General features: G+C 34.3%; 1 protein-coding gene across 1 annotated transcript in view; it reads left to right on the forward strand.

The window, feature by feature from the left end:
* Positions 1–13,686, forward strand: part of BLTP1 (bridge-like lipid transfer protein family member 1) — a 208,736-nt gene that overhangs the window by 181,803 nt on the left and 13,247 nt on the right. The window contains exons 69-77 of the mRNA XM_058437034.1: positions 478–639; positions 1,163–1,302; positions 3,627–3,828; positions 7,785–7,985; positions 8,748–8,927; positions 10,960–11,097; positions 11,856–12,113; positions 12,900–13,050; positions 13,475–13,632. Of these exons, the coding sequence (XP_058293017.1) occupies positions 478–639; positions 1,163–1,302; positions 3,627–3,828; positions 7,785–7,985; positions 8,748–8,927; positions 10,960–11,097; positions 11,856–12,113; positions 12,900–13,050; positions 13,475–13,632 (1,590 nt within the window). The remainder of the gene's footprint in view (positions 1–477; positions 640–1,162; positions 1,303–3,626; positions 3,829–7,784; positions 7,986–8,747; positions 8,928–10,959; positions 11,098–11,855; positions 12,114–12,899; positions 13,051–13,474; positions 13,633–13,686) is intronic.

Here is a 13,686-nt window from a genome sequence, read left to right on the forward strand (position 1 = left end):
AACTAATAAATGTTAAAAGTTGGAAACCTTAGCCAAAGCTAGCTAAGTCTTAGATGTTTTTACTCATTCTCCTGAAGCAGGGAAGCATTATAAGTATGTACAAGCTAAGCATAGGAAAGCCTGAAAACAGTGACATTTTTCTTCACTTGCCACTAAATATTGTTGAAGTTCTCTATATCTTCTTAAATGGACAAAAGGACAAATGCTAATGAGAGACTAAGCAAAATATAAAGCTGAAAAACTGGACCAAAACTTGTGACATAGAGCAAGTAGGAATAACCAACTTATTATATGTCATTAATCGCCTCTGTATTCTAACATTAACATATCATTCCTATCAACCTGCTACTTTTATTATTTTCTTGTAAGGCCTTAAATGTGAGGTACTTTGCTTGATTAAACTTTAATTTAATTCAAATTTCTGTTTAATTGGAACTTTTTATAAAATCCATTAAATGGAATTTATAAATGTTCTAGCCAAAGGAAAAGGAAGTGGAGGAGTAAAAACAGCCAAGTTATATGCCTGGGTAGCACTTCAGTCATTGCCAGAAGAAATGGTTATCAGTCCCTGCCTATTAGACTTCCTGGAAAAAGCTCTGGAAACTATCCCAATTACACCAATTGAAAGGAATTATACAGGTAAGCATCCTTCTTATATACCTCCCCATCACATATATTTTGGGATCTTATTATATAGAAGGTTTTCTTAATGCGATTTTACATTATTACATAATATATGCAATTATAAATATTAAAGAATTATAAACTATAAAAGAACTTGAGAGATCATCTAATTGTCATTTACAAATGAAGAAACTAAGTCTTGGTGAGGTTACATAACTTTCCCATGGCTCCAGCTAGTTAATGACAAAATTAACATTTAGGTTCTACATCCTTAGTGTGTCCCTTGGACTGGAATCTCTTTGAGGGCAAGGATATAATCACTAGTTTCTTTGTACAGTGGTATAGCAGCAGGAAAATTTGAGTTTGGGGGAATGAGCAAGAGGTGTGAACAGGGAAAAACATGTAGAATGAAGGGCTACAGAAGCAAATGTTTCCAGGTGTTCATACCTCCCATCTCACTAGTATAAACAATAAGGATCTTTTAATAAATAGTTTGCCTTTGATCTAATAATAAAACTTAACCAAATATTTTAAACAGCTGTCAGCTCACAAGATGAAGATATGGGACATTTTGAAATACCAGATCCTATGGAAGAATCAACAACATCACTAGTGTCATCTTCAACATCTGCTTACTCTTCCTTCCCTGTAGATGTCGTGGTTTATGTACGAGTTCAGGTGACATACTTCATTTCTTTCTGTTTGTTTTAAAGAGAAATGTTTTTCTTAAGTTTATTTGAACATTTCAACATTATTACTGTTTAAAAGTTTTCTTAACCTCAGGTTCATGAACCTTTAGTATGTTTATGATGGCTTAGAGGTTGCCTGAATATCTGTGAAGTATGTGTAAAATTTTATGTATATACAGATGCTCAAGTTATGATGCTGTTAAGTTCTGATTAACCCATCACAAACTGAATAGTATAAGTCAGTAATGCATTTAATACACTTAACTTACTGAACATCATAGCTTAAACTAGCTTACCTTAAATGTGCTCAGAACATATTACTCTTCAGTTGGGTAAAATAATCTAACACAAAGCCTTTTTTATAATAAAATCTTGAATATCTCATGTAATTTATTGAATGTTGTACTGAAAGTGAAATGCAGAATGGTTGTATGGGTCCTCAAAGTACAGTTTCTACTGAATGTGTATCACTTTCGCCCATCCTAAATTGGAGATCATCTATATTCACTTTTCTACTAAGAAGTTTCATAGATCTTTGGGTTTTCAAAAATTAAAGCTCATACTTCTGTGGCAAAAATAAAAATATTTAAGTTAAAACCCTTTTTTAAGCATATTATGCCTTTATTTTGGCACTTTAATTTCTTGCCATTATAGTTCTTTCTAGGCAGATATAAAGTGTAATTGAGATATAAAGTCACAATAGTACCTTTGTTAAAATTTTTGCTAAGTGTTACCTAGTTTTTATTTAATATTTTATTCTAAAATGCAGTCCTACCAATAGGCCTTTGGGAGTATATATTAGCATATATACTATACCAAATATATAGTATTAGTATATATTATATATAATAAAATATATATTAGCATATATACTATACCAAATATAGTACATATTTAATTAAATGTTTATCAAGGAGGATTTAAAACTACTTGTATCAAAATTTCACAGTTTAGTTGATCCTCAATTAAAATCTAATAATCAATCTTAAGAGATGATGATCATCTGTTCCAATTATCTTCTATAACAGTAATGTGGCCAAAAGAGCTTCAGTCTTACATTTTAGAATTTTTAGCTAGCTTTTTTAAAGGTCTAATAATCAATCTGTTCTAAAGGTCTAATAATCAATCTTTTTTAAAGGTCTAATAATCAATCTTAACAGATGATGGTCATCTGTTCCAACTATCTTCTATAACAGTAATGTGGCCAAAAGAGCTTCAGTCTTACATTCTAGAATTTTTAGCTAGCTTTTTTAAAGGTCTGATGAAAACAGAATGAATGAGGGTTTGAGGGTTATAAAACCTTTGGGCTGGGTGCAGTGGCTCACACCTGTAATCACAGCACTTTGGGAGGCTGAGGCGGGTAGATCACTTGAGCCCAGGAGTTTGAGACCAGCCTGGGCAACATATGGAGACCCCATCTCTACCAAAAAAAAAAAAATTAGCGAGGTGTGATGGTATGCATCTGTGGTCCTAGCAACTTGGGAGGCTGAGATGGGAAGATGGCTTGAGACTGGTACGTTCAAAGGCTGCAGTGAGCCATAATTGCACTACCACAGTCCAGCCTGGACGACAGAGTGAGACCCTGTCTCTAAAAAAACAAAAACCAACCTTTGTTATTATGAACAAGTTTAATATGAGCATAAATATTTTTAAGGTTCTGAACTATCTAAATATCTAAATACAGTCCCTCCGCGTACTTAGGAGACTGGCTTTAGGACTACCCCTGCCCCCCACCATGTATACCAAAATCCACACATACTCAAGTCCCGCAGTCAGCCCTGAGGAATTACTAAAAAAGAAAAGAGACACCCCTCTGTATATGCAGGCTTTTCATCCCAAATACTGTATTTTCAATCCATGTTTGGCTCAAAAAAATCCATATGTTAATTGGACCGGCACAGTTCAAACCTGTGGTGTTCAAGGGTCAGCTGTCTTATTGTTCTGAGATGTCTCCTCAAATATTTAGGTTTTTAAAAATGATAGCATTTTGTTTATATATTTTGATTTTTATATCATGCTTCTGTTTAAAAAAGCTAGGATAATGAACACAAAATCTTATGTATCAAATGAGTAAATATGATCAATATATGTAGACAGAAATGGAAATTAAATGTAACTTTTGAAATCCAAGGTGAAATTTCTTAACTTCCCTGTAGATGTTGTGGTTTATGTATGAGTTCAGGTGATATACTTCATTTCTTTCTGTTTAAAAAAAAAGTTTCTTAAGTCTATTTGAACATTTCAATATTATTTCCGTTTAAAACTTTTCTTTTATCCAGTTCCTAGAAACCTTTTGCTTTCTGTTATTTTTAGCCCTCACAGATCAAATTTAGCTGTTTACCAGTATCAAGAGTAGAATGCATGTTAAAGCTGCCATCCCTGGATTTGGTGTTTTCTTCAAACCGAGGAGAACTGGAGACTTTAGGGACTACATATCCTGCAGAGACTTTATCCCCTGGAGGTAATGCTACTCAGAGTGGAACAAAGACTTCTGCTAGTAAAACTGGAATACCAGGTACAGATAATGTTCTTTTATTCCTCTAGTATAAGGCCAAATACTATTTTTAAATAAATATTTTAATAGTAATTAATACATATTTTAAAATATATTTGGAAAAGGGGAATATTTGAGGATTATTTATAGAAAAAAATCTACAGTAGACCAATGTTTTGAGTATATTTCATGTGTTACTTGAACTTGAGTATCCTTTGGTTTCTACTTTTAGCTGAATGGCAATTAGACAGCATTTTGAATTTGGCTTGAATGTACATACTACAAGTGCTATGACGTAACTACTATATAATAATCCACACATTCAAGTACTTTTGAATATCTTTTATCTTAAGCTATATTTGATATTAAGGAGTAATCAGTATTGTAAATGGAAAATAAGAAACATAGTGTTACCTTACAGGCATTTCTTATCACACCGAGTGAAAACTGTATCAAGTAGCAGTAGCATATGTATTTTTAAATGGCAAATTTGGTTATATAACTCAAATATGTGTTTCATAAAGGTTTTGTTTTTAAAATATAATTGATTTCCTGAGATGATAGGCATTCCTCACTATGTTAAAGCTGGGTGCCATTTCTGCCCTAAAAATGAAATAGAGATCACACATGCAAATGGTAAAGATTTTATTGAATACCTGTGAAAAAAAGAGACTAGACTGAATGAAAACTGGTAAGAAGACTGGAATATCGTTAAAATAGTGGTTCTTAACCAGGACCTATCTTGTTGGCAATATTAGGAGACAATTTTGATAGTCATAACTGAGGGTGTACAGCTGACAGCTAGAAGGGAAGCCAGAGATGCTACTAAACATTCTATAGTATATATGACAACCCCCTCCACTCCCAAAGAATTATCTGGTTGAAAATGTCAATAATGGCAAGGTTGAGAAGGTTTGCATTAAGAGTGAAAAAAATAAAATCCCAAATTCCATTTTTGAGAGAGGCATGAAGACATTGGAGGGGGAAATACCTTTCTGATTTGTAAGGAAATACAGCTTAGGTTTTGGGTCCTATTTTTTGAGAGTCATCTTAGATTCAAATCTTTATTCTAATAATCTCATCAAGCATCAGTGGGAAAAATTATTACAAACTGGCTTGTGAGAAAGCATCCCAAAAGTCATCTTTGAAAAATTGAAATTATATCTCTTAACACAGTATTTACATGTATTAATGGGGAAATGGTTATAGGAAATCATTTGTTTTGCTGTATGAATCTTTGAAAGTTTTCACAACAAAATTGGAAAACAAAAAGGTTGATATCTTAGAAATAAAGCTTTTGCTAATGTGGTCACCCATTATCTAGTACTTAGCTCCAAAATATTGCTGTTGGAGTTGTGTTGTCAACAAAATATTGTAGTGGTAGTGTTGGTTTTTGAAAAACATTTTCTGATTATAAAAGTTACACTCACTATTCATTATAGAAAATGAAAAGTACTAAAGGTGAAATGAAAATGAGAATATCCCTTTATCCTAGGTAACCAGTGTTAACGCTGATAACACTACATTTCTGTAGTGATACCATATTTTTCCAAGGCAAAAATTGAAATATGGCCTCTTCTTCTATGTAACTTTTTAAAATTTAAAATATCATAGGTATTTTCCTAAATTATTAAATATTCATCTCTAAAATTAATGGCTGTAAGATATTCCATCGTTTTGATAATATACTTGAGATTCCGTGGGTTATTTTGCTTTCAAAATAATACTAAAATCAACATCTTTGTATGTAAATATTTTTAAACAAAGATATATTCTTAGGAGAAATTCTTAAAAGTGGAATTTCTAGGTTAGGAAGTATGAACATTTTGAAAGTGTTTGATACATTTGCTTTCTGGTAAGACTGTAAGATTTCTACACTCTCATCACAGTGTGTATGGACACCAGCTCACTGTATTCTTCCCAACACTGCTTTAAATTTAATTTTAATCATTGTCAATGTGATGGATTAAATTTGGATTTTATTATTTTAATCTGCACTCTATTACGGTATTAGCTATTTCTTGGGAGTGGTAAATATATGCCCATGCCCATTTCTCTTTTGGAATGTTAATCTTTTTCTTAATGATAAACTGTCATAATGTCATAAATTATTAGCACTTAAATTATTATAGCAGTATATAGGCACCATGCTAGGAATAGGTAGTGAAAGGAATATGAAATTAGAAACTTTTTTATGCCCAAATTTTATGATTCCTTAGAAAATAACAGAAATGAATAGCACCCCTCATTTTATCATTATATATTCAAGGAATGATGATGAGAATATATAGGCTGCAACAATATCCATTCTTTCAAAGGATTTTTACTTTGTGGTCTGGGTCAGTGCTAGGGCATAGTAATAGTGAACTTAGCTAATAGATGTGGTCCATACTTACTAATGTGGAACCTAAACTGAATTTGGAGAAACAAGTAATAGCCCAGCAAACAAGCTTATTTTAAATGGAAACGTGAAGTGAGTGTGGGTTAGCCAAGCAGAGAATTGGGAGAGAATACAAAATCTACGAAGAAGAAACAATTTGGCAACTCTGAATAACAAAAAGAAAAAAAAGCCATTGTTAAGTGTGGAGACTGGCATAAGAAAGGTTTAGAGAGATAGGAAAGAGCCAACTCATATGGGAAAGCCACTGAAAGGTTAAGCAAGGGAGTGGATATGATTCACATACATACTTTTAGAATACCAGTCCAGCTGCAGTGTGGCAGTTGATTGGAGTAGGACAAGGCAAGGAGAGCAGTTGCTGTAGTCCAGGCAGAGTTAATAATTGCTTAAGCTAGAATGGCAGCAGTGAGATGGAAGGAAATGGACCGACTTTATATGCCTGAGATATAGAAATGATGAATGATAAATTGCATGACAGAGTCCGGAGTAGGAAGGATGACAGATAACTCCCAGGTTTTGGTTGAGCCATTTTCTTTTTATTTATTTATTTATTTTTTTTGAGACTGAGTCTCGCTCTGTTGTCCAGGCTGGAGTGTAGTGGCACCATCTCGGCTCACTGCAGCCTCTGCCTCCCGGGTTCAAGCAATTCTCCTGCCTCAGCCTCCTGAGTAGCTGGGATTACAGGTGCATGCCACCACGCCCGGCTAGTTTTTGTATTTTTAGTAGAGATGGGGTTTCACCATATTGGTCAGGCTGGTCTCAAACTCCTGACCTCGTGATCTGCCTGCTTCAGCCTCCCAGAGTGCTGGGATTACAGGCATGAGCCACTGAGCCCAGCCTGGTTGAGCTATTTTCATGGGAGTATTCATTTACTGGAGATGGCGACCACTGGAAGAAAAGCAAATTCAAGGAAAAAGATCAAGAGTGCAGTTCAGTTTAAATGCCTGTGACCCATTCTAATAGGAGATCAAGTAGGCAGTTGTAATATACAAATCCAAAGGTGGTCTGGTCTGGACATACATTTTGGAATCACCAGCAAAATCATTTAATAATCTATTCAAATGGTCTCATATTTTTTTGTTTTTGGAATTTACCTGTCCATCCCTAGTAAATGTTACCAACAAGGACACTTGGCTCTCTAACAAGAGATTTTTTTACTTTCTGCTTTTGCATACCTTGCCCTGTTTCCACTGCACCCACTGAAATGTGGACTCCAAGTATATGATACGGATTTTTTACAGTATGTTCTCCCCCACTTTGCTTAAGCCCCAGCTATTTTGGGCCTCTTCCACTGCCTGCTTCTAGTAGTGAAGGAGAAAAGAAATAGGAAACCATGCAGTAGGCATAATTGTTTTAAGGATGAACAGAGTATTCAACCCTGGCGTAAATTAATTGGAAAATACATCTAAGTCTTTATTTCAGTTTTAAGGATTTAAATCTATTGATCTGTTAAATCTATTGATCTGATGTTTGAGTGTTTCCATTTTATTCTGAAGTCATGTTTGGTTCTTAAAAACATATTATTGACTGGCCTTTTTTTCTTGTAGCTTATATTTTCAATTTCCTGTGCTCACTGTAGGTTCATCGGGATTAGGCAGCCCTCTTGGCCGAAGTCGACATAGTAGTAGTCAGTCAGACCTGACCAGTTCCAGCAGTAGTTCATCTGGCTTGAGCTTCACTGCATGCATGTCTGACTTTTCCCTTTATGTATTTCATCCATATGGAGCAGGGAAACAAAAAACTGCTGTTTCTGGCCTTACACCTGGATCAGGAGGATTAGGTATACTTTGCATGTTTATGTCTTTTTCAGATTTACAGCATCTTTTCAAGCTTTCAAGCTTTATTTTCATAAATCTTAAGGGACATAGCCAAGATCAGATGCTTTTTATATTTTTCCTCTTTGATAATACCTATCTCATATTTACATAAGTAGACATATATAGTAAATAATTCAGGTGAATTAATTCTACAAGAATTTTTAAAATTCAGAATATTTTCTAAGCGATATACACAGCACAGTAATCTCTGGATATCAGAGATTACTTACATTATTGAAATATTTAAATGTCTTAGCAAATCACTGTCCATTTATATAACAAATTGAACAGAAGTAAAATTTTAAAGTGCATGGGTCACAATTGTTAATTTAAAAAGAGACTATAATTTAAGTCAGCCATTTAGTGAAATTAAATTTCATTGTCACTTTAAGTGCAGATAAAACACTGCAAATGCATAAAAGCTTCTTATTAGTAACTATTGTATTTAAATAAATGATGAAAACATATATTCCATGTCAATTCTAGTTTCTATTGTTGGAGGAAGGTTGTAAAAATCACCAATTATGTTTATGGGTTTGAACCTCTTAAATTGTTGTTAGGAATGCTAATGCTCATTAGATCACTCTGCTTAAATTTTTACCTCAAGTGATTTTAATTCATGGCATATTACAATGTATTACATAATTTTCACCTAACTAGACAGCTGTGTGTATATATGTATATGTAGATATGGGGGTTATGTTGTTTGTTCGTTTGTTTTAAAGGGAATGTGGATGAGGAGCCCACTTCAGTCACTGGTCGAAAAGATTCACTCAGTATAAACCTTGAGTTTGTAAAAGTGAGTTTGTCACGGATCAGGCGTTCAGGAGGTGCCTCATTTTTTGAAAGTCAGTCTGTAAGCAAGTCTGCAAGCAAAATGGATACTACGTTAATAAATATATCTGGTACTCAATTTTATAGTTTTTAAATTAAAATATTGTTTTCAAAATTAAATAATGGCCTCTGTTTTAATAGTGTTTAAATATTAAGTCACTTAATGTTAAGCTTTCAGTGATAAGTTGATATAAAGGAGAGGAATGCCCAGCCTATGGTACTGTCTCAATCCAAGTAATAAATGTTAGGAATATAATTTCTGGATAAACAGACATATCACCCAAGGGCCAAGTATGCCTAATTAAGTCAGTAAAAGTTGCTTCTTTTCTTCACTTTTTCTCCACCATGAATTGTTACAGTTTCTTTTTGTTCTTCTAATTGTAAATGCTTAAAACAGTAAAACGGGATGAGTGATGTTTAAAAATGTTTACTTGATGTCAGAAAACCTTGAATTGTGTGCATGTGTACTGCTGGTTTTATAAACAGCTATATAACTATGGGCAAATCATTTCCTTTACATTGTGATTTGAGTGTTTAAAATTAGATGCAGATAGACATTCTGAAGAATCCAGAATACTGAGTAAAAACTTTCACAATTATGAATCAAATAAATATGGTATGTTCACTTAACCCAATATTCTGAAAATATATATTAAGCCTGTGTTTTAGGGTAAACTTTTACCTGAGATTGCTAGGTGATTGAGGGGAGCAGGCATGAATAAGACAAGGTCTTATGTGTAGACAAATAAATGAGTCCAGGATAATAAATGCTATAATGGAGCTTTCTATAAAGAGAAGGAAACAATAAATTCTGTCTTGTATGAGAAATCAGAAAAGGCTTCACATAGGAAATGTTATTTGGCCCACATTTTGAAAAATGAGTAGGAATATTCTTGGAGGTAGCAACATGGTATTCAATGGCACAGAAGCATCAAAATGTATGCTTCTGGATCATACTTTGATTTGCTGTGGCTGAAGCACAGGGTATAAGTGAACACTTAATTGGTTGTACAAAGTGGATGGAGCCAGAAATAGAGAGGCTAGAGGTAAAGCTGATAAAATAGGACCTGATTGTGGAGGGACTCATATCATATGCCATGCTAAAGAATTGGGTTCTGATTATTTCGGCAGTGAGAAGCCATTAGAAGTTAAGAAATGGGGTGATGCTTCAGAATGGTGTTTTAGAAAGTGACTTGATGGTAGCCTGAAAGATAGGAAAGAAAAGATGCTTGAGGAGGCTGCTGAAGTAGACCATGCAATAGTAGATGAGGGCATGAACTGTGGCAGTAAAAAAAGGAGAAAAGGGAATGAGGAGTGGGTTCAAGAGAGATAGAAGAGAATCCATAAACTTAAGTACAAGTTGTATTAGGGGCAACAGAGGACACAAGAATGCCTCAGACTTTTAGCTTAGATGACTGAAGGAGGAGTGAAGCCATTAACTTAGAAAATAAAGAAATATCTATGGGACATTTAGGTGGAAGGTTCTGGTAGACAACTGACTTAGGGGGTATCGCTATGTAGGTATGGGCTCAGACAAAAACAGAAATTTTAGTTGTGGGAGTCATTGGCATGTAAACCCTATAGAAACTATGGTAGAAGAATAGAAGAGCACATACAACAGGAGTTGAAGAATGCTCCAGAGCAGAACTCTGGAAGAAGGCCATCAAAATGTTTTTTGTCTAAAGTTACTGCTATTAGTCTGATAGGAAAATAGTAGTCCCTGCCACGCAGCTATTTGGTTTACAATTCCGTTTGAGAAAATTTGTATACCAGCTCATCCTGATGATTCATTTTCCATAATAGAAAAAGACTGTTGTGTTAAAACTGAAAGCTGGCTATCAGACTGATCTTTAGAACTTCTCTGAGGATTTCATGATAAAGTGATAATAGAATTCCAACTTGCCATCACCTCAAAAAAGGCAAATGGTACTAACAGTGTTAGAATGTGCTGTTTTTGTAATTTGTGGAAGAATGTATCACTTACTAATCATAATATGTAACTTAAGTATAATTCAGCTGTGTAATAACATTGTCTTATACCTACCATGTGAAAACATTAAAGGTTTTAGAAATCTGTACTAACAAATGTTATTTATGTATCAGCTGTTTGTGATATAGGGTCTGCCTCCTTTAAATATGATATGCGCCGACTCAGTGAAATTCTGGCATTTCCAAGAGCATGGTACAGAAGAAGTATTGCAAGACGTCTATTCCTTGGAGACCAAACTATAAATTTGCCAAGTAAGCTTGTTATGTAATTTTAATTCTGGTTACAGTAGCAGCAAGACCTACAATTGGTAACACAAACGTGATCTTACTTGGCCGGGTGTACCATGTGATGTGTTCAGTCATTCAAGAAATGTCCATTGGGCCCCTCTAAAATGCCAACCACAAGGGATATATTAGCACTGAGGATATATTAGAGAACCAAACAGACAAAAAGTCTTGCCTTCTTTGAGATTACATTCTAGCTGAATAAATACAGTTTATTCTATAACTATCCTAACAAATTAGTAAATTTGTAAATTAGTAAATTTGTTAGTACATTTATTCTATAATGATTACTCTGTAATCCTTTTAAATATCCAAGTTAATCATGGTTAGTGAAGCATGGGAAACAGAAGATGCTGGGGACATGTTACTATCTTACCTGCATTTGTCTGCTGGATTTAGATATTGTTGTAGGTAATGAAATCAAGAGATTTTTGGAAATGAAAAGTACAGTCAGTTACATACAGAGGTAAATATGAGAAACCCTAAGTCTGAGTGTATTCCCTCACCTGTAAACTGGGACCAGAGGTCCTGTTTTGCACTTTTCATGGAGTTTAAACAAAACACTGGCATGTTCTTTGCAAACTGTAAATTGCTGTACAGCTGCTAAATAGAGAACTAGAAGGAATATGTAATGTGATTAGAAATGATGGATGGGTGAAATTATTTTATAACATAGGGATTTTACCCTGTTACTTTGGATTTTTTGTTTGTTTGTTTTCTACTAGCATCTGGCCCAGGGACACCTGATTCCATTGAAGGGGTAAGCCAACACCTTTCCCCTGAATCATCAAGAAAAGCTTACTGCAAGACCTGGGAGCAGCCAAGTCAGTCAGCCTCCTTCACCCACATGCCTCAGTCACCTAGTGTGTTCAATGAGCATATGACAAACAGCACCATGTCACCAGGGACAGTAGGACAGAGCCTAAAATCCCCAGCTTCCCTAAGATCAAGGAGTGTATCTGATTCTTCAGTTCCTCGAAGAGGTAACACTGCTGTTTTTGTTATCAGTAGCCCTACAGTGTTCTCAGGATACAATCTTAGTTACTCTCAGATTTCAGCCCTAACTATAGGAAAATCTATTCTTGAGGTTTTTATGACACGTCAAAAAAAAAAAAAAAAAAATCCCCAAACACAGTAAAAACAACAAAACAAACATCTCAAAGTATTGCCATCAAGACAGCTAGATGGCCAGTAGCTTTACAAATGGATAAGGGGAGAGGAATTAGCATATTGTTTGTGTGCTCCATATGGGCTTGGCCTTGTACTTGTACCTGATTGTATAAAAATGAATGATGTGGTTCTCGTCAAAAGATTAAAACATAATGAGCAAATGCAGGATTCAAGATATGTACTAAGTCCATAAGGACACAAAAGACAGGCACCCCAACCGGCATCTGCATTTCAGAGTGGTTTCTGCCTTTGAGTCCTGTATTTGGCAATAGCACCTTATGATTTTCTTGTTAAACAAAATCGTAGGGTGACGCATGATCTGGGCTGCTATATCCCATGCACACCAGAATTTCCTCTTATAAAATGGGGGCCATACATAATTTTATGAGCTTTCGAGAGGTAAAGCTGCCAGCACTTATAAACATTTAGTAAATGGTAACTATTATTTTAGAGGCAATAGGATAACTATTAAACATTAGATTCTAATACAAGAATATTATATTTTTACTTTTTGGATTATAGCAATAAAAATAGTTTTTGCTTTGTAACTAGCTTGGCATTTATGTGAATGAACATGTATTTGATTCTTCTATTTTTAGATTCACTTTCAAAAACATCAACTCCTTTTAACAAATCAAACAAAGCAGCAAGCCAACAAGGGACCCCATGGGAAACACTTGTCGTGTTTGCTATCAACTTGAAGCAATTAAACGTTCAAATGAATATGAGTAATGTAATGGGAAATACAACGTAAGCTATTCAGATACAAAGGAAATGTATTTAATCATTTTTGTAATTTTTTTTCTATTGTAGTAAAGATATCAGAACCTTTTTTGGATGCTAAATATTTGAAAAAGATAGTAGATAAACAATATAAAATGTTTTATCCTGAAAATGGCTTAATTCTAAGGATACTGCAATATAAAACATCATGAAATATATGTTCTATAAAAAGGGAATCAATTATAAGGAGAACAGAGTAATTTCCTAGCTAGGAGTAAAGCTTCATTATCATTGTTAATATTCAAATATTTACCAGTTTTTATATAAAGTATGTTTCATTGTCAAACCTGACCTTTTAAATAATCTGATTTAACTCCTTTTTAATTTAAATCCTGTTTTAATTCATGACACTGGAAGCTATATATCAAATAACCTTTTTTTCATTTTTTAGTTGGACAACTAGTGGTTTGAAGAGCCAGGGCCGTCTGTCAGTAGGAAGTAATCGTGATCGAGAGATCAGCATGTCTGTTGGTTTGGGAAGATCACAATTAGATTCTAAAGGAGGAGTAGTTGGAGGGACCATAGATGTCAATGCTTTGGAGATGGTTGGTATGTTGAAATTTTACAACTGATCTAACATATCCTTAAGATACATATATCAAA

The sequence above is a fragment of the Hylobates moloch genome, unplaced genomic scaffold, assembly GCF_009828535.3.
Source record: "Hylobates moloch isolate HMO894 unplaced genomic scaffold, HMol_V3 SCAFFOLD_3, whole genome shotgun sequence".
Lineage (NCBI taxonomy): Eukaryota > Metazoa > Chordata > Mammalia > Primates > Hylobatidae > Hylobates > Hylobates moloch.